This window comes from Paralichthys olivaceus, chromosome 23 (assembly GCF_024713975.1).
Source record: "Paralichthys olivaceus isolate ysfri-2021 chromosome 23, ASM2471397v2, whole genome shotgun sequence".
NCBI lineage: Eukaryota > Metazoa > Chordata > Actinopteri > Pleuronectiformes > Paralichthyidae > Paralichthys > Paralichthys olivaceus.
In genome coordinates, this window is record NC_091115.1 from 5,281,205 (window position 1) to 5,300,388 (window position 19,184).

A 19,184-nucleotide genomic window follows, 5' to 3' on the forward strand; every position below is an offset into this window, starting at 1 on the left:
ACTCACTGAGCTCAATATCTCACAATCTATCTGTATTCAATTGGTTGTTCATGTGTCTGAAATATCATACTGCACAGTTCTAAAAGTGTACGTCTTAGGAAGTTGAAGTTTAATGCTGTTTTAAAAAGAGCACTTAACACGTATTTCTGCCAGACAATTATGGTTCTTGTTTAGAGCTTTAACAAATTTAGTTTTCCTATAAAAGATTATAGTTAATAACAAAAATTCAAGAAAGACACACAATTGCACATTTTCCAGGATTTATTGTTGTTCTTGTTAGGCCTTACAAGAGTTAAGGAAAGAAGTTTACATACAACAATGAGAGAATCTATTTAAAGGAGACTGTTGGCGATGTAGAGTTCCTCCATGGCCCAGACCTCACCCTTCTACCAAGTTTCAATAAAACTGTTTCAGTAGTTTTTGCATAACCATTCAAACAGACAAACAAACAGCAATGAAAACCTAACCTCCATAAAAAACACCGGTTGATATTACGATTCCTTCACCCAAAAAGTTCCCTTCAGGCCATTGTCATCAGTGAACTAAACTAAAACATAATTGGATCAATGCTCTTTTTTGTACTATGTATCCCAGAACCAATGAGTAAGAGAATGACAAGCATGGTGTCTTCTGTTTTTTTGTAAGTAACGACAAGTTTTGCAGGCATGTTCCGTTCCATGATAAAAGTGTTGAATTCTATACCTCTTTTTCCAATCAAAGAATGTCATATATTCAGCAGTATTCTGATCAAGGTGAAGGAGTCTCTCCGCCAGCTCCTTTGGAGTGGGAAAGTCATCGACATGAATGAAAGCGTCGCCTGGGACTTGGTCTTCGTAGTTTCTTCTCGTTGTGCCCAGAGCTACGGGTACAGCTCCCAGTTTCATGGGAGTGAATAACTTCTCTGTGATATAATCTGTGTGTTGAGAGTTTTCAAAGGAGAGATAGAATTTACAACTTGAGACAATGCTAGCATAGCTTTCATCATCTACATGTTTGCCAAAAGCCTTCCCATAAGTTTCTATGTGGATGTGTTCTTTCAGTTCGTTGTAGTACTGAACTCTTTTGAGCCCCTCATGCCAGTTGCTCACAATCCAACAAACCAACTTGTCCTTGGTTGGCAGCTGGAAACTCTCCACCTCAGATGTATGTGGCTCCAAAAACCCATAATGCACTGGGATATGTGAATCTAAGCGATAACAGGATGTCACGTTGAACAAGTTATCAAGTCCAGGTAATTTTCTGCAGTTTGGAGGTGGCTCCAAGTTTAACCACACCCATTTCTGAAACCAGGGACGTGGCTCACTTGGCATGTTTTCCAGATTTTCATCAATGTTCACGTGGTGGAAGAGAACCCCGTGGGCTTCGTGGTAAAGAGACTTGTCATCAGTCAAGCGGCATCCTTTATAATTTACCGTATCGCAGGTGAGATCGTATTTTTCGTTAAATGGCCACATCCAAATCAACAGGAGAGTGTTGGGCTCAGCCTCCACCTTCACATCCTGGATCTTCTGGGGACCATCGGTAGGTGCTTCCTCGTGCTGCTCCGAGGAACGGTTTTGGTTTGAGCCCTGGGTCTGTGCCTCCACAGGATACACACAAGAATGATTTCCTCTCTTCAGATAAACACTGAAATCATCGCCAGGGAACTTGTTTTCAAGTGTGTAGTAGTATGTTAAAAAAATGACCAGGAAACACAACAACAGTACGCAGCTGAAGGCAATATGGCGCGGACGAGTCATCTGGCAGCTCGCCAAGGACATGGTTCACGTCTGGAGAGACAAAAGATCTGGTTATTGAAGACAGAACATTTGATTTGAAAGAAGTTGTTTTCTATGTTTTTATCTGTACACACATGTTGTTACTACAGCTTGATTTGGAGCCCACAAATCAGTTGATATAATAACATTTTATTTCCATTTCTAAAACTGCCTTTAACAGTTTCAGCTTTTCCTTCTGAAACTGTAAACATGACCTGCGGTAATTGTAAGGCCACTTGGTGATGTTAATGGACATTTTGTTGATCAAAAGATGTGTGGCTTCATGAGTAAGATGAAGAACCTTACAGATATTTTTTACAGCCCTGCCATGAATATCATTCAGATCTAAGCTCGCGTCTATGGGAACAGCAGAGGTGAGAATAAAGGACAAAGATACTGTGTGTTTTCATGAACATCAAACACTAATGACCAAACTATAATGGAAGAAACCAATAACTAGAGAAATGCGTTATTGAACCTAACAATTTATACTAGCGTCAGACATTTTTTAAAAAGTAAGAAGGGCTTTATAAGTCTTCTATTAAAATACAAATTGACTTTAAATCTAAAGAAAAATGGAAAAAAGCTTTTTTCTTTCTTTCAATTTAATAAAACGCGATGATCATAGAGTATGAACAGATTTGTTTGATGCTCTGTGTGTTCTCAATGAGAGGGTCGCACAAGCAGACAAAAGAAAAATCATACAAACTGCTCTGTACTATTAAAATGGATTAATTTGTTTCATAAAACATATGGAAATTGTACAGAGACTCCATTAAAGGTCCAGTGTTTAGAATTTAGTGATATCTAGAGTTGAAGTTGCATGTTGCAGCTGAACACCCCTCACGTTACCCTCCCCTCCCAAACATGAAAGAGAACCTGTGGTAGCTTCAGTTGTCATAAAAACTCAAAAGGTGTTTAGTCTGTTCAGTCTGGACTAATATAAAAAACATGGCGGCCCCTGTAGAGAGGACCCCTTGATTAAAATATAGAATATTTAAATATAAAGGGGCTTTTCTAGGGTAAAGAAAACAACAATTTATACAATTTAGATGAAACGAACTAGTGAAAACATCATGAGGATTATTCTACATTAAATTTCTGCCAATAGATCCCTTTCACCGAAATCTTACACACTGGACCTATAAGGTAAAGCCATAAACTTGAAGCAACAGTCTCACCTTGATGTAGAAAAGCACAGGTAGATCCAAATGACCGATGTCTCTCTCTCTGGTTACAAGTCTAGGTTGTGCTTTTGTCTGGAGATCTGGTTTGTCAGTCTAATAGGAATTTCAGTAATGCTGTTTGATCACTATCACAGGGTTTGACGGCAGAGCCCACATTTGAAACCAGAGACCAGCTCGACTCAGAGCACGTCAGGTAAGTGTTTTCCCACCTGAACATGGCCACTACATAATGTATTGACAACAAAGGACAAGATCTACTTCAAGTGATTCAGAAAATTACTTCAATCTTAAGGGGCAGAACCAGCGTATGATGAGGGTTTGTGCGCTTCACTAAGTAGATGATAGATAGATGAACTTTATTGATCCCAGTGGGGAAATTGTTGTGACTGACTTAGGTCGACAGGTTAAACAGGTTCCCAGCCTCTCCCTCAGTCAATCATATCTCACTACTGACTTTCAGTGATTTTTCCTGTGTCACAACAAGATGCAATTATTTTTGTTTGGTGGTTGGTTTGTAGAATAACACAAAAACTACTGGATGGATTCCTACGACACTTAATGGAAGAATGGGACATGGGCCAAGAAGAACCCATTCAATTTTGGCATGGAGCTGAAGAAAGTGGCAGATCAGGAATGTTTCTTTTATCCCTTTCTTTAACATTTTCAGGATGTCTTCGGACACTTCCACAGATTTCCCAGGGATAATGCGTAGACATGATGAAAACAATTCCGGCATATTTAGGAGACTGATATATTTGTGGGCAAGTTGGTGTGGCTCCAAATAAAAAAGAGGATCTAGTGAATTTAAATGTGGTGTCATAGGGAGACCATTGCACAGTCTCTACTATTAGCAATATATGTTGCACTACTAAAGGTGCTCTATATGGCACAATTGGAGGATCCATCCAACTACTGGCCTACTTTTAATACTACCACTACTACTTCTTATTTCCCAGTTAGCCAGCCTCCACAACACCAGGGCCTTAAAAATGAGGTCGCCAAATTTAATCCAGTCATCATTATTTTTGTTATACTGTATGTGAATGGATCTTTCCTACTGTGGCATATTCAAATATTCAAATGGCCACTAGACAGCCCCAGAGTCTTTACTACTGTATTGGCAAAGACTCACTGAGCTCAATATCTCACAATCTATCTGTATTCAATTGGTTGTTCATGTATCTGAAATATCATACTGCACAGTTCTAAAAGTGTACGTCTTAGGAAGTTGAAGTTTAATGCTGTTTTAAAAAGAGCACTTAACACGTATTTCTGCCAGACAATTATGGTTCTTGTTTGGAGTTTTAACAAATTTAGTTCTCCTATAAAAGATTATAGTTAATAACAAAAATTCAAGAGAGACACACAATTGCACATTTTCCAGGATTTATTGTTGTTCTTGTTAGGCCTTACAAGAGTTAAGGAAAGAAGTTTACATACAACAATGAGAGAATCTATTTAAAGGAGTCTGTTGGCGATGTAGAGTTCCTCCATGGCCCAGACCTCACCCTTCTACCAAGTTTCAATACAACTGTTTCAGTAGTTTTTGCATAACCATTCAAACAGACAAACAAACAGCAATGGAAACCTAACCTCCATAAAAAACACCGGTTGATATTACGATTCCTTCACCCAAAAAGTTCCCTTCAGGCCATTCTCATCAGTGAACTAAACTAAAACATAATTGGATCAATGCTCTTTTTTGTACTATGTATCCCAGAACCAATGAGTAAGAGAATGACAAGCATGGTGTCCTCTGTTTTTTTGTAAGTAACGACAAGTTTTGCAGGCATGTTCCGTTCCATAATAAAAGTGTTGAATTCTATACCTCTTTTTCCAATCAAAGAATGTCATATATTCAGCAGTATTCTGTTCAAGGTGAAGGAGTCTCTCTGCCAGCTCCTTTGGAGTGGGAAAGTCATCGACATGAATGAAAGCGTCGCCTGGGACTTGGTCTTCGTAGTTTCTTCTCGTTGTGCCCAGAACTACGGGTACAGTTCCCAGTTTCATGGGATTGAATAACTTCTCTGTGATATAATCTGTGTGTTGAGAGTTTTCAAAGGCGAGATAGAATTTACAACTTGAGACAATGCTAGTATAGCTTTCAGCATCTACATGTTTGCCAAAAGCCTTCCCATAAGTTTCTATGTGGATGTGTTCTTTCAGTTCGTTGTAGTACTGAACTCTTTTGAGCCCCTCATGCCAGTTGCTCACAATCCAACAAACCAACTTGTCCTTGGTTGGCAGCTGGAAACTCTCCACCTCAGATGTATGTGGCTCTAAATGCCCATAATGCACTGGGATATGTGAATCTAAGCGATAACAGGATGTCACGTTGAACAAGTTATCAAGTCCAGGTAATTTTTTGCAGTTTGGAGGTGGCTCCATGTTTAACCACACCCATTTCTGAAACCAGGGACGTGGCTCACTTGGCATGTTTTCCAGATTTTCGTCAATGTTCACGTGGTGGAAGAGAACCCCGTGGGCTTCGTGGTAAAGAGACTTATCATCAGTCAAGCGGCATCCTTTATAATTTACCGTATCGCAGGTGAGATCGTATTTTTCGTTAAATGGCCACATCCAAATCAACAGGAGAGTGTCGGGCTCAGCCTCCACCTCCACATCCTGGATCTTCTGGGGACCATCGGTAGGTGCTTCCTCGTGCTGCTCCGAGGAACGGTTTTGGTTTGAGCCCTGGGTCTGTGCCTCCACAGGACACACACAAGAATGATTTCCTCTCTTCAGATAAACACTGAAATCAGGGAACTTGATTTCAAACTTGTAGTATGTTAAAAAAATGACCAGGAAACACACCAACAGTACGCAGCCAAAGGCAATTTGGCGCGGACGAGTCATCTGGCAGCTTGAGAAGGACATGGTTCACCTCTGGAGAGAAAAAAGGTTGTGTTTGATTTGAATATTTCTGTACACAGGTTGTAACTTTGAGCCCACACTTCACTTAATACAATAAGTGTATTTTATGTCAATTTCTAAATTTGCTTTTAACAGCTAATACATGAATGTAGGAATTTTGACTAGAACTTGTTCTAAACTTGTCTGTTTGGAATGGGCTGTTTGTTTTGCCTGTGGTGAAACTGGGTGCAGCTTTTCTTTCTGAAACTGTGAAAGTGACCCTTAGTAATCGTAACGTCACTTGGTGATGTTATTGGAGATTTTCTCTACAAAAAATCCATATCATAATACCTGTGACGTTTTTCTCAGTCAAAAATTCAGGAGTTGCATTTCTTATATACTGTCAATGGCTAAGTAGGCAACTGGAATGACTTGTTTTTGTTGAAACCCAAGTACCATTCCATATGTTTCGGCGCATTCTCTGCTGTGTATCACAGTCTTTTCCGTGTCTTTTTTACTAAAGTGACAAGAAAGTCGAAATTCCTTAAGGTACCGAATCACTAATTGTCACATTTACAATTTCACATTTATAATAATAGATTTTGACTGCTGGCATTTTTAAGCCTCAACGTCTAACCCTAACCCGCACTAACTCCAGATTTCCAACAAATTTTGGCCAGAATGCATTGCACAAATAATAAAAGCACAAAATCCAACTAAAAATGATTGAGGAAAATGAAAGATGTGCAGCTTCATGAGTAAGATGAAGCACCTTCCAGATATTTTTTACAGCCCTGCCAAATAACACTGTATAACACTCAAATCTGGGCTCGCGTCTAAATGAACAGCAGAGGCAATAATAAAGGACGACGATACTGTGTGTTTTCATGAACATCAAACTCTAATGACCAAACTATAAATAGAGAAACCAATAACTATCCACCACATTTCTCCTAGACATAATACAAACTGCTCAGTACTTTTAAAATTAAAAATGTTATTTGTAATAAAACGTATGACAATTGTACAGAGACTCCATTAAGGTAAAGCCATAAACATGACAGTCTCACCTAGATGGAGAAAAGGACAGGTACATAACAGTGAATGTGATGTTCCTCTCTGGTTGAGTCTCAGGTAGGTCTGTGGCAGCAGTTGTATCTCACCAACCTCCCCCTATCTATTGACCGCAAGGTGTTTTTCCCAACTGTGTCACCAGAGAAAGCGATATCAAATTTCTGTTTAACAGGTTTAGGCTGCAGCTATAGACAAACTTCTGTTTAACACTTTTAGGCTGCAGTCATAGACAAACTTCTGTTTAACAGGTTTAGGCTGCAGTCATAGACAAACTTCTGTTTAACAGGTTTAGGCTGCAGTCATAGACAAACTTCTGTTTAACAGGTTTAGGCTGCAGTCATAGACAAACTTCTGTTTAACAGGTTTAGGCTGCAGCTATAGTCAAACTTCTGTTTAACAGGTTTAGGCTGCAGTCATAGACAAACTTCTCTCTTCACCTCCATTAACATGCCTGAGCCGAAAGAGACTACGCAATTTACAGACAGACTGACACTTTCCACAAAATCTGCTAAAAGAGAGGACTCTACTGTGATTTTAGCTTTCAGTACATTTTAGAATTGATTTAGCATTTCGGATCTTCCGCTGGAGAGAACTTATTGACTGAGTCTACAGAATAATAAAACCATAAATAAACACCTTGTCACATAAAAGACAAAAGACCAAAATTGTCAGACATATGCGCTATGTGTCCTCCGAAACACCTTAACGATTTGAAATGGTTTTGAAATGAGTACGTACATGTATGTAAATATATATATACATATATATATATAAATATATGTACGTTCTCTACTCATTTCAAAACCGTTTGAAATCGTTACCTTCGTTTTAATGCATTTGACGGGAACTATCACTTTTTCACTATCAATTCAATGTGACCTTATATGTATTTGGTGCATGTTACCCTTTGTAAGAGTATCTGAAATGATGTGCAAATAAAGACAATGCTCTGAGAGCATAGATTGTGTACTTGTCCTTTATATGTACAGATTTTCATTGAGCCACCTCAGAGACCAGCACCTCAACACATAACACAGGCCACACAACACATATATGACAGCAGTAGTATACAAACAATCTCGTAGAAGAATAAGATTTTAGTTTTCTGCTTCTAGGCAGGGGGGTTTCTGCCAGTGAGAGACACGCTGCAAAGATCAAATCAAAACTAACACAGTGCATGTTGATTCTAGTGATGAGAGAAGATTTCAACCACAGATGTCTTTTTTGTGACGTATGACAAAAATGGGGGAATTAACAGAACCTGAAGAGTCAAATTCAAGAGTATGTGGATGCCATGCTGCCGGAGAGACGGCTCACCCTGAATGGGTGGCAAAAGAAAAAGTTAATCCGATAAGATGTAACGCTTCAGCGTGTTCATGCTAACTGTTGGCTGAAACTGTGTCCAAGGTGCATTTAAAAAACTGAAAAGGGTGCCATTTCAAAAGTTTACAATTTAGAATGCGCACAGACCAACAGTAAGTAGTTTTGGTAATCAGAAAGATTATGACGTTCCTGTAGGTTAGTGGAGATAAAGCTGCTTGAGCCAATCAATTTCCACCCTCAACAACCAAGAAGGATTATTGCACACGACTCATCTAAGGCCTCTTCACCACTATCAACAGAACATAAAAAAGCCAGGGGCCCTGACAGAGCGATCGCTTTTTAAAATATCTATATATTTACACTTCATATTGTCGCCGGGACATGTCTTCTGAAAGCTGAAAAGTGCTGAAATCAAAATATAGAATGATATCTTCACCTGTACAAAATCAACAGAAATGGTACAGTGGAATCCAGCTGTGGAAAGTAATAAGTTATTGGTCGGAGATAATCAGGAATGATTAGTGGTCGAGTTCAGTAACATGCGATAAATCAAGTAGTTTGAAAAGCAGACAACTGATTAACAGGGAAAAAAAAGAATTCTCAAGTAACAGATGAGTGCTGTTCGTCTAGTTCCACATATGTACCCATGTAAGGCACAACAGCCTAAGCATCGCATGTGATCTTTATTTATTTATTTTTAATCGCTTTTAACATTAGCATCTCCCTAAAAAGACACTGGTATGATAATTACTCAACACACCGTAACCCAAAATCAGACACACTCCACTCATACTGCATTTATAGACACACATTCAATGTTTTTTGTTCAAGCAACACTTAGTAATTTTCTGATCAACAGCGCCCCCTGCAGCCACATGTGGTGATTCCTTCTGCTGGGCTTCAAATTCAAGAGATTAATAGGTTTTTTCATAAAGTAAAAAAAAAACAAAAAAAACATAAATTTCTTGTTGAATGGTGGATAATACCCATGATCCCCAGCTTCCTGAACCAGAAGAGCTGCCACTGTAACAAATACAAGCTGTTTAGAATTCTTCATATTTTCAAAGTTTCCTCACTGAATATTGGAGAGAAACGCAGGTTTTTAATGACTCCGAGGTCTATTTAACTGATCTACAGTTCAGCATTACTCTTGAACTAGCTGGACCCAATTCTGACAAGCTGTAAATATGTCACCCAGGTGAACATGCTAGTTTGGCGAGACAGCGCGGGGAGAGAGCGCCTCCGTCTTGGATGTTTGTGATGTCAAACATGATGCAATCGCGTCTCACAGGAGATCGTACCCACTCACCAAACTTACATAGAGCAAGAACGAATGCTCAGAGTGAGGAGAGGGAATAAAAGTTAACATTCTCCTTATTCCAAGTTTTTCAACCATCAAACTGATTCTGAAGCTGCTGTTTTAAAGTAAAAAAGTTGCACAGTGTTGCTTTAACAAAAGGACGTGAAGTGGTTTTAAACAAACACTGACCTGACAAAACTAATCTTTCCCTTTTTTAGATATCTAATTAAGTGATGGGGAAAAAAAGAGCAGCCTGGACCATAAATCCAACCTGTGCTCTCGAAATGAAGGTGCTGCAGAGAAACAGTTGCCATGGAGACGGACTGCGTTTGGGTTGCTCTCGTCTCCGTCTCTTCAGAGGAGCTTACTGGCTGCAGATCAGTAACTGCAGTGCTACACTTGAAGCCATCTCCCACTGGGCTCATTTAGGTGTATGCGGTATACTTGTTTTTCAAGACAACAGTCTGATCAGTTTCGACATGCTGCGAATCCTAAAAAAGCCTGGAGACACGATAAAGGTACAGTAGCCTGAAAGTGAGCAGATGTGCGCCACCTTGGGGGTGATTCTAATTCTGCAGCTGTTTCGAGAGGAGAAAAACACTCATTCATGATATGCACACTAACACCTTCCTGAATAAATTGAGTTGGGATTCATCTCAACCCATTGCCATTTGGATTCCCAAGAATGTTGAGTACAAAACAGTAAGAAAACCCAAGCATTTAAAGAACACAGTATAGAAGAAGTAGTTCCCACCATAACCTTTTAGTCCTTCTGGTCAGGTAGATATTGAATTCAGGTGCAGGTTAATTCGCCAGCAGAATGTGAGCAAGATTCAGAATTTGAAACCAGGTCGAATTTAAAAATACAGACAGCAACATCCTTGAAGGGATTTCAAAGCTTCACATTCAATCAGTCTGTTTCTGTGAGAATTCAAGGCTGTTCCGTCCATAGTTATTAAAATAAGATACTTCACCTGCCATCTTTTCACATATATTCACCCGAATAAGTCTTTCAGGTCATTATTGACAGATGCACAATGTTTAACTCCACTTTGGTTCATATTAGGGGCAGCAGCAGATTGAGAAAAGTTCTGCGGGCTGAAAAAAGGGTTTGCCTGCATCCCAAACCCAGTGGGCACCCCTCCAGAACCTACTGGGACACCCTGCATCTGAGATTGAGCGTTCTGGGCTGAACCGAACTGATTGAGCCAGGGTGTATTGGTTCCAGGTGCGACTATGGGACCCATTTGGTTGAGGCTGACTTTGGGTTTGCTGGGTGTAAAAAGACTGTCCAAGGCTGACATGTCGGGGGCTTTGTTTGTCTGCCCAATGGATGTATGATTCTGTGTGAGAGCGCCGAAGTTTGGGGTGCTGGTGGTGGTGGCCATGCCGCCATAGAGGCCAGGGCCCGTGGGACGAATGCCCATCCCCATGCCCCCTGTCTGGAAGCCCATAGGTGCATTGAAGCCATTAGAGACTGGGGTGCCCATGGAGCCAACCATGGGGCTGGAGGAGGGAAAGGCAGACATGGTGTTGCCCTGCACTGGGGCTGGTCGTGCTGTGTTGGCCAAAGACAGGCTGTTTAGCGACGTCATGTTGTTGAGAAGGCTGCTGGTCAGATCCTTAGTCTGCAATGCAACATTAAATAAGGTGAGATTGATCTTCACAAATCAGCAGTGTTGGAGCTTGATGGTGTGTTTGAAGCGTGCTGTTTGTACCTGTGAGTTGGTGGTGGCGGCTGGTTTGATAGTCTGTGGTGCCAACGGCTGCTGGTTCCTCAGTTTGGCTGCTTGTTCCTGCTCCTTAGCCAATCGCTGTTTCTCCTCAAGAGTCAGAGACATCTAGAGGGGGTTCAAGGGGAAAGAGACTATGAAATAACAGGAAAGCAAAGGGGACATTTTGTATAAATGAGGTGTGGAATTATTTCCATACCCTATTAGGCTGTGAGGCTGCTGCAGCTGGTGCAGACCCATTCTCTTTTCCATTAACCCCTGTGCTGCCAAAGATAACATCAATCTGAAAGAAAACATTTGAATCATCGCATTACAGATATTCAAAAACATGAAATTTGCAAACGTCAGTCGGTATATTCATGTTCTCTGATCTTTGAACATGTAATCGGCCTCTCACCTGGTTGCTGGAGCTTGGTGGACTCTTTGTCTCCTCTGATTGGTTCCCTGGGTTTGAAATGTTTAGACTCCTGTTGGAAGAGACAACAGAAATCAGAAAACCGAGGGAACTTGATGCTTTCAATTCGAGATCCAATTACCTTAGATGTCTTAGCAAATTTATCTAAACATTTTTTATGACTATTTGATTAATAATCAAAGTGAATTAATCAGTGTAGCGTGATATAAATGAATGCACACACACACCTCTGCTGCTCCTGCATGATGTGCAGCTGCTCCAACTTGGTCTTGTGTTCAGTCTCCATGCGACTCAGCATTTCGCGTATAACCGCCATAAACGAGTTAAACTGAGTGGATCAAATAAGATGCAACTTGCATAAAAATGAACTGTGCAGATGATACAAATTACAAATTAAGATAATATGATGCGTCTCTTTCAGATTTGCAGGTAAATGCCACGACTACATAGGCTTTAACTGGAAGAGCCCTTTTCACGATTTCTCCGGAGCGTGGTGGTGCAGCAGGCAGAGGCTGGACGAAATGTATTAATTCTTTTATGGGGATCACTTCAGACACAGGCGTCGGCCAAAAGCTCTCTTGACATCTTTGTTGGTGTCTTCTATGTCTCTGGAACTGCTTTTTCATTTTTGAAGCTTTCACATGTTAAAAATATCACCAAGGTGACGCTCGCTTGCTGTGAATCCTGCAGTGGATCTCCTGTTGTGTTCTCACATGGGCTCATTCGGATATTCTGCAGATTTTTAGCTGGAGAAACTGCGCAGAAAGTCTGGAGGCTCTCACACGGATATTTGCAGTCACACATACAGCCTTTCCAGAGAAGGTCAAGTGGGTCTCTGGAGCTCAGTGCATGTGTGAAAGCAGCTTAAGAGTGTACTGGATTCTTTGAAAATTACATTTGAATTTAAAATGTTAATGCTGTATAGTACCTGATTCAGATTGAGGTTGTTGTCTATACTAAGAGAGACGAGGTGGGGCAGGCTCTTGGTAGCGAGGTGCTCTTTTGGAATGCCCAGCTTCTTGTGGCTGAATGTGCATTTATAAATTCCTAAAACCAGGAGAAAGTAATTTAAATAACCAATAATCAAGAAAAGGAAGAGGTTGCTCAATTCTTTCAAGCACATGAGTTGAAAGTGGAACGGGGAGAGTTCATGCTCTTTACCTAGGATGCCCATGAGCACTGCTGGTTCTCTGGAGGGAATCTGTTGTAAGAAGGGCAGGATCTCATCAATGACAAACCACTTGTCTAGATACTCCAAGATCTTCCCTAGACACACCAGAGAGTTCACTCGTACCTGTACAGTAACAAGGGAAAATACAAATTAAGACAAAGTTAAAATACATACAGTATATATTGAGAGGAGGAAAATATCTAATCAAGACTCACAGCTAGTGAGGAGGTCTGCAGGCAGGCTGTTTTGATCCGAGGAATGAGGGAGTTCTTCATGGACGGGTAGTCAATCAGGTTGGCAAATGTGGGGATGATGTTCAGACACAGCTCCTGCTCGGGTGCAGATAAGACATGAAATATGACATTTTTATGATGCTTAGGACAGCATCTATCCTCACTGTTCTCTCAAGATTAACACTAAAAGAGACAAAGGGTATCAGCAGGTGACAAAAAAAGAATCACCTTTCTTGTTTGTGCTTTATTGAGTTAATACTGATTTCAATACTAAATTCCGGCCCTGTACCTGGATCTGTACAGACGGGGCTCCAAGAGCTCTGTAGACCATAGGCAACACGCTGTTCTTGATTTCTTCTGGCGGTGTTTTGGTCAGCAGCAGGTCCATCTTCTGCAGGAAGATCAGCAGGATCTGCAAAGCACAGGGACAGTTAGGAACAGTCAAAAGCAAGAGGACACTGTCATACCTTCTACTCATAAGTATGGTGGTTAAGTGGACGTAGGTAGAGTCTGGGATTACAGTGGCTTTAATAGGGCTTTTTTAGTGCTACAACATCGACAACACAACAAATACACTAGCTGATGTTACTGGAATATATTCACAACAGAGACCACTCACCATGTTACTAGCCTAAGGAGGCATGGAAAGAAAAATACAGAGAGACAAGTCTTGATGAAGTTATAGACTGAGCCCAAACAGAGAACGTTCTTCACTCACTCAATCTCACTTTCACAACCTCAAACAAACAACTGCCAGAGACTGTTTACAGTGATTTTAAAACAGAAACAATATTAGAACATATAATCTCATAAAGCTTTATTTAAACTGTACAGTGTCTATAGCAACCAGTTGGGGTTTGTAGCCTCATGTAAGTGTTTTATGCCTTTGTACCTGAATAGGCTCTTGCTGTTTGAAAACAGGTGTGAGGTCAGGCAGGATGAGACGAATGTACTCCTCTTTTGTGCACTCCTCTGCGATCAGCAGCACATTGGGCAGCACGAAGGGAACCATGTCGGGGTTGATGAACTCAGAGGTCAATGATGGCAAGATTCGATACACCACCACTCTCTGCAAAAGGTTAAAGAAGCAACGACTTCAGACTGAAATTCTGCGTTTTCATTGGAGGGCATTGGAAAGCCTTTCCACCCAATATGCTATACATTTCCTTTTGGAAAATATAAAAGCATGTACCTTGGGCAGTTTGGGAAGGACTTTGGGGAGGCCTTTATAGAACTGAGACTTCTGTAGGTTGTCCCTTTGGAAAAGGGAGTCAAAATACTGAAGAGTGACAGCACCCACGTCGTCAAAAAATGGAATCTGAAAAGTTGACATCCAGAAAATGTGGAAAAAATAAGAAGCGTGTTCCAACACAAGTTTAAACAATATACTATGTGATTTGTGACTGTACATTATATTACAAACCTTGGTCAACTGGTCAGCATCAGGCCGGACATTGGGCGTGACACTGAGCAGCATTTTGACGTGCTCCCGCACCTCCTCTGGGATCTTGTTTAGCAGTGCTGGACTCATGCTGCTCAGCTACAATGAAAAAATGATTGAAAAGAACAGTAAAACACACATTAGCACAGTGTCTAGTTACGTTTTGTTTTCATTTTTGTGCTTACAGAGCGCAACTCTCATAATGTTGTGAAAATTGATGATCCGTTGTCACAGCTTCACACTCCGCACACGTCTACTTTACCTGGTCAAGCTGTCGGCTGAAGCTCTTGAAAATGTCATGCTTGTTGACCTGGAAAACGGGCTTGCCCTCATTGAAGATGGCATGCATGACCACACCCAGTGAGTACATGTCGGAGGCAGAGTCACAGCTGACAGACAGGATGTACTCAGGGGCCAGGTACTCAGGGTTGGGGAGGCAGAGTGGAGGAAGGATGGGCTCCCACTCTTTACATGTGTACTTGGGCTGAAAGGGAAGAGAGGATATGAGAACGTAAAGATGTTACAACACTATGAGACATGGATTTGGTGGAGCTTCTTGCAGGCAGTAAGCTTGGGTGTAGGCCCTCATACTAAGATACAGAAATCCTCAGCATACCTCAGCATCTGAGGGGTTTGTCGAGGAGATGCTGAAGTCAAAGCCCATGATTTTCCAGGCTCCACTCTTGTTGAGGATTATGTTCTCTGGACACAAGTTGCCATGAACCATTTTCACCCCACTGTGGAGGAAGGACATACCTTCTGAGATCTGAAGAGACAGATACATTAAAATGTCAGGGTATGATAGATAAAGTACAAGCACATTGTTTGGTTCTACACTCACATGGATAAAGATCAGAGCCCAACAGAAATGATAAACCCACACCCATGTCACAACAAAGTAAGGACCCATGGTGTAACATTATAATTATAGATTACATGTTAACCTCTGAGCACTCTCACCTGTAGCAAGCCATACTTGGTCTCTACATCATAGAGCTTGTACTCCTTGATGTCGTTGGGCACAGGGCTCGGCAGGTTGTCCCAGTGGCCCAGCACATTGGACAGACTTGCAAACACCGGCTCTGTACAGAACGCCAGGCAGTCCCTGATGGCCACACACAAGAAATAACATCACTTTGAAGGTTGATGTATTGAACATGTAGAAAAAATTAACAAAACAGCCAAAGGCAAGAACCGTGAAGGGCTGACGCGAAACTTAAAGAAAGACAGTGGCAGAAAAAGCAAGCACAGGAATATATCTACCTTATTTTGTTGTCAGGGGATAAACATTATAAAGGAACTAGTCTATTGACTGTTTAGGTCATGACAAGCATCTGTTCACACACTAAATCACACAGAAGCAGACAAATGTGGTCGCTCCAATTTTTGTTTGTCATAAATGTCAAGGCCCTCTTTGACTTGTGACTCATTCAGTTCATCCTTGATACATGTGTTTGTGTGAGTGTGTTATTCACCGTGACTCCTCCAGAGGATGCTGCACAGTCAGGAGACGGGGATGACGCAGCCTGGTCAGCTGTTGCACTCCTCTTTTCAGTGAATCAACGATTTGGTCCTTCTCAAATTTCTGATACTTATCAACCACCTTCTTATCGAACACAAACACTGCCACTTCCTTTATGGTCAAAGACAAACAATAAGGAGAAGAAACAAGTACCACAGTTATTTCTGGTATGGAAAGTTGTTGTTTGAAAAATAACTTGTCTCCTACACATGTGAGCACTTGCATCATTGTAACTGCGAAACAGCTTTTAGCAAAGAAAACCGGCTCGGCCCAGCCTGTAATTGAATAACTGTATTACGTTCTACACTGGTACCCGAGGCAAATGCTGGTAGTTTCCTCCAAAACAGGGTCATGTGATAGGAACCTGACAAATCAGGGAAGGTTGCGTCATGACGGAAAATGACTCAATCAGCAAACAGCTGGGAGTATCTACATCATGGTTTCCAAACATCTCAATTTCGGCCGTTTTTACTAAAATGCAGCTATAGAGTTTTCAAATTAAAACAGGGCCAGCAGCATTTCTAGACTTCTCTGTTTGAGCGGCTCTGAAATATATGGGCCCCAGCGTATCAATAGCAGGATTGAGTTGGAGTTGATCTGATCAAGGTGCAGATATTAACACTCACCTGTTTGGTGGACTTCTTGGTGCCATTGTAGATTCTCCAGCACATTCCAGGCCCACCGCTGGCAATATGTCGTCCAACCTCAAACTCTCGTGTCACCGGGTTGCCCATGACAGCGCTGGTGACATCTGCTGTTACCTTAGTAACAGTGCTTTTAAGCTTGTTAAGCATAGATTCCATGTTGAGGCCTGACCTGGCAGCTGAGGAGAGAGGGAGAGAAAAATACAGTTTTTATCGAAAGAGTTGTAAACCAGTTTTTGCAGTCACTGACAGAGGCAGCTATAGCTGAACTCTTTTTAATAGCCTAACATAAGCAAAACAATCCATTCGACATGCAATCCAAGGAACCTGCTTTAAAATTTGCGCATCAAAGCTCCAGTCAGCATCCAGCTTGAGCTGAGGAGAATATGCACCATAATAGGACAATCTGTCCCCCGAAAAAATGATTCAGAGCAAACTCATGCACACCACAGTGAAGTATCTCTTTCAAAATCTTACAGGGCTACTTGATAAAATTTTAGGGAACAGGAAGTCACACAAAAGAACATGACAGACAGAAACATGGCCAAATAATGGCAACAGCTTATTCATACACTCTTTTACCTATGCACAATATGTTTGGTTCTGGTTTTAAGTTTTGTCTTTCTCAATTAAATTTTGTATTTTCTTTATACAGAATACTTCCCCTAGCATGCTGATGGGGAAAAAAATAGTCCAGTACAGTTCTGGACTTGCACCAAAGTACATTTCGGATCTTTTAACGCCATATCTGCCCGGTCGTAACCCAAGACCCTACTCGCCTCGCCACATTCCCAGCTGAGGACCAGAGGTCCTCAACAAGCAGATCCTTCTGGCAAACTCCCTCTCCTCTTTTAAAGACACATTTTTATAGGTGCACTTTCTCCTAGTTCTGATCTTATTTTCTATTTTAATCATTTTCTAATGTTTTGTTTCATCTCATTTTATTCTTTACACATCAGTAACACTTATGCATTATTGATATTTGTTTCTTATTGTTTGCATTTTGTCATTCTTAACTTGTGAAGCACCTCGTAACTGCGTTTTGAAAGCTGCTACGTAAATTAAGTGTATTACTATTATTTAGAGAAAGTAAGAAAGTGAATGTGAGCGAATGTAAAAACATTCAATGCTATGTACAGTAGAGGATGCAGGTGTGAAGTGTATGCAAAGTAAATTCAGAGTTAATGCAGTTTCAAGTTTTTTAATAAATCATTGTATCGTTGTCTTACAATTGACTAAACATTAACAAACCAACTAATACAGTTAGTCATCTCACCACACAGCCTACCTTAGCCTAGCACAGTGGCTAAAACGTTAGCCGCCAGGATAGCAGGCAGAGTATCGGTGCCAGGACTGTGTTGTGTTTTGACAGGTCACTTAAACCACATCTCAGCTTGGTGCAGGCGCGTTTTTAAACTTGTATTGTGTCGCTACGACAGACTGTCACGTCCGGTTGACAAGAAAAAACCTCGACGTTAGCCACGTTAGCCACGTTAGCCGTCCTGTTGAGCCCGTATACGCACACATCAAAAGACAGAACTGTCGCAGCGCTGTGACACCGTGGTTCAGGGGCAATCTCTCCAAACCCCCATCTCTCCCGTGCGGCCCAGGAAGCTGACATCGCCGTGGTTAACAGCTAAAGGCTTTTTCACACGAGTAGATCACGGTGGTCACGTAGCCAAGCTAACTAGCCCACAACGCGCAAGTAAGACAGTTGCGTTATTGTCATCAACAACAATATCCCGACCCCCCACCCCCTCCGGCCACTTGCCTTCGTATGAAAATGTCTCTCGGGTTGTTTTCTTGAAACCTGTGGCCTCTCGGCAGTAGCGCTGTCAGTACAGACAGATAACCACAGACCCCATGTCTTCCAGCCGCATACGACAGGACTTAGCTTAGCGCGCTGAGGAGCTAACAACCAGACTTCCGGGTTTGTTTGTTTTTTTTGATGGCGTCAGGTGCATCGACGTCATCTGACTTTTATTTTCCAGTGCGCGTCAATAAAGTGCCAAATTCTTCATGTGTAATATCAATTATTTACGATTGTTACTCTTTCACTTGTATTATAAGGATGTGTATTTATATCTTCATGTCATATCATTACAATGGAGTCATCAACTATCGATGTCAGATTTAACCATAGACTGTATATAAAGAGGATTTAACTCATTTTACTGTTTGTAATTTCCTTTTTTAATATCTCATATCTATATCTAAAAATATTTATTTTGCCCGGTGGTGGCCAAACTTTAGCATCGGCTACAGTTGTGTATTGCCCAAGCCTGTTAAAGCCTCATATTTATACTTCTATGAGGTAATTCGTGACCCTATAGCTACATACTGTGCACCATCATTATAATATAATAATAATTTTTATATGTTTCAAAAAAGTGCTTCACAAAAAGAAAAATTGGAGATTAAAAGGACTGCTGTCAAATCAAAAGTCAGTTCAATTAGACATTCATAGAAGCTCTGTGGTAGAAAATATTTTAGGAAGAGATTTAAAAAATCTCAATAAGTCAACTGTTCCA

At 41.0% G+C, this 19,184-nt stretch overlaps 3 protein-coding genes across 4 annotated transcripts; all 3 read right to left on the reverse strand.

The window, feature by feature from the left end:
* Nucleotides 1–243: 243 nt before the first annotated feature.
* Nucleotides 244–3,051, reverse strand: LOC138406749 (4-galactosyl-N-acetylglucosaminide 3-alpha-L-fucosyltransferase 9-like). Its single transcript, XM_069519567.1, has 2 exons — nt 2,939–3,051; nt 244–1,769 (listed from the first exon to the last, which is right to left on the reverse strand). Exon 2 carries the CDS (start codon nt 1,758–1,760, stop codon nt 582–584), a length of 1,179 nt encoding a protein of 392 aa, XP_069375668.1. The 5' UTR covers nt 1,761–1,769; nt 2,939–3,051; the 3' UTR covers nt 244–581.
* A 1,262-nt stretch (nt 3,052–4,313) lies between these two features.
* On the reverse strand, nt 4,314–6,999 carry LOC109632754 (4-galactosyl-N-acetylglucosaminide 3-alpha-L-fucosyltransferase 9-like). The gene is made up of 2 exons (XM_069519568.1): nt 6,868–6,999; nt 4,314–5,830 (listed from the first exon to the last, which is right to left on the reverse strand). Exon 2 carries the CDS (start codon nt 5,819–5,821, stop codon nt 4,652–4,654), a length of 1,170 nt encoding a protein of 389 aa, XP_069375669.1. The 5' UTR covers nt 5,822–5,830; nt 6,868–6,999; the 3' UTR covers nt 4,314–4,651.
* Nucleotides 7,000–7,829: 830 nt separating this feature from the next.
* On the reverse strand, nt 7,830–18,603 carry scyl2 (SCY1 like pseudokinase 2). Of its 2 annotated transcripts, XM_069519566.1 has the most exons (19): nt 18,425–18,600; nt 16,636–16,832; nt 15,963–16,120; nt 15,448–15,592; nt 15,104–15,253; nt 14,750–14,971; nt 14,470–14,586; nt 14,239–14,364; nt 13,939–14,115; nt 13,666–13,677; nt 13,336–13,458; nt 13,029–13,142; nt 12,804–12,936; nt 12,571–12,689; nt 11,870–11,970; nt 11,625–11,694; nt 11,427–11,510; nt 11,213–11,335; nt 7,830–11,122 (listed from the first exon to the last, which is right to left on the reverse strand). In XM_069519566.1, the coding sequence occupies exons 2-19, from the start codon at nt 16,810–16,812 to the stop codon at nt 10,490–10,492; spliced, it is 2,784 nt and encodes a 927-aa protein (XP_069375667.1). In that variant the 5' UTR covers nt 16,813–16,832; nt 18,425–18,600; the 3' UTR covers nt 7,830–10,489. The 2 variants fall into 2 exon arrangements, with proteins under 2 accessions (XP_069375667.1, XP_019947964.1); XM_020092405.2 differs by lacking the exon at nt 13,666–13,677 and having other exon boundaries at nt 18,425–18,603.
* Between the last annotated feature and the right edge of the window lie 581 nt (nt 18,604–19,184).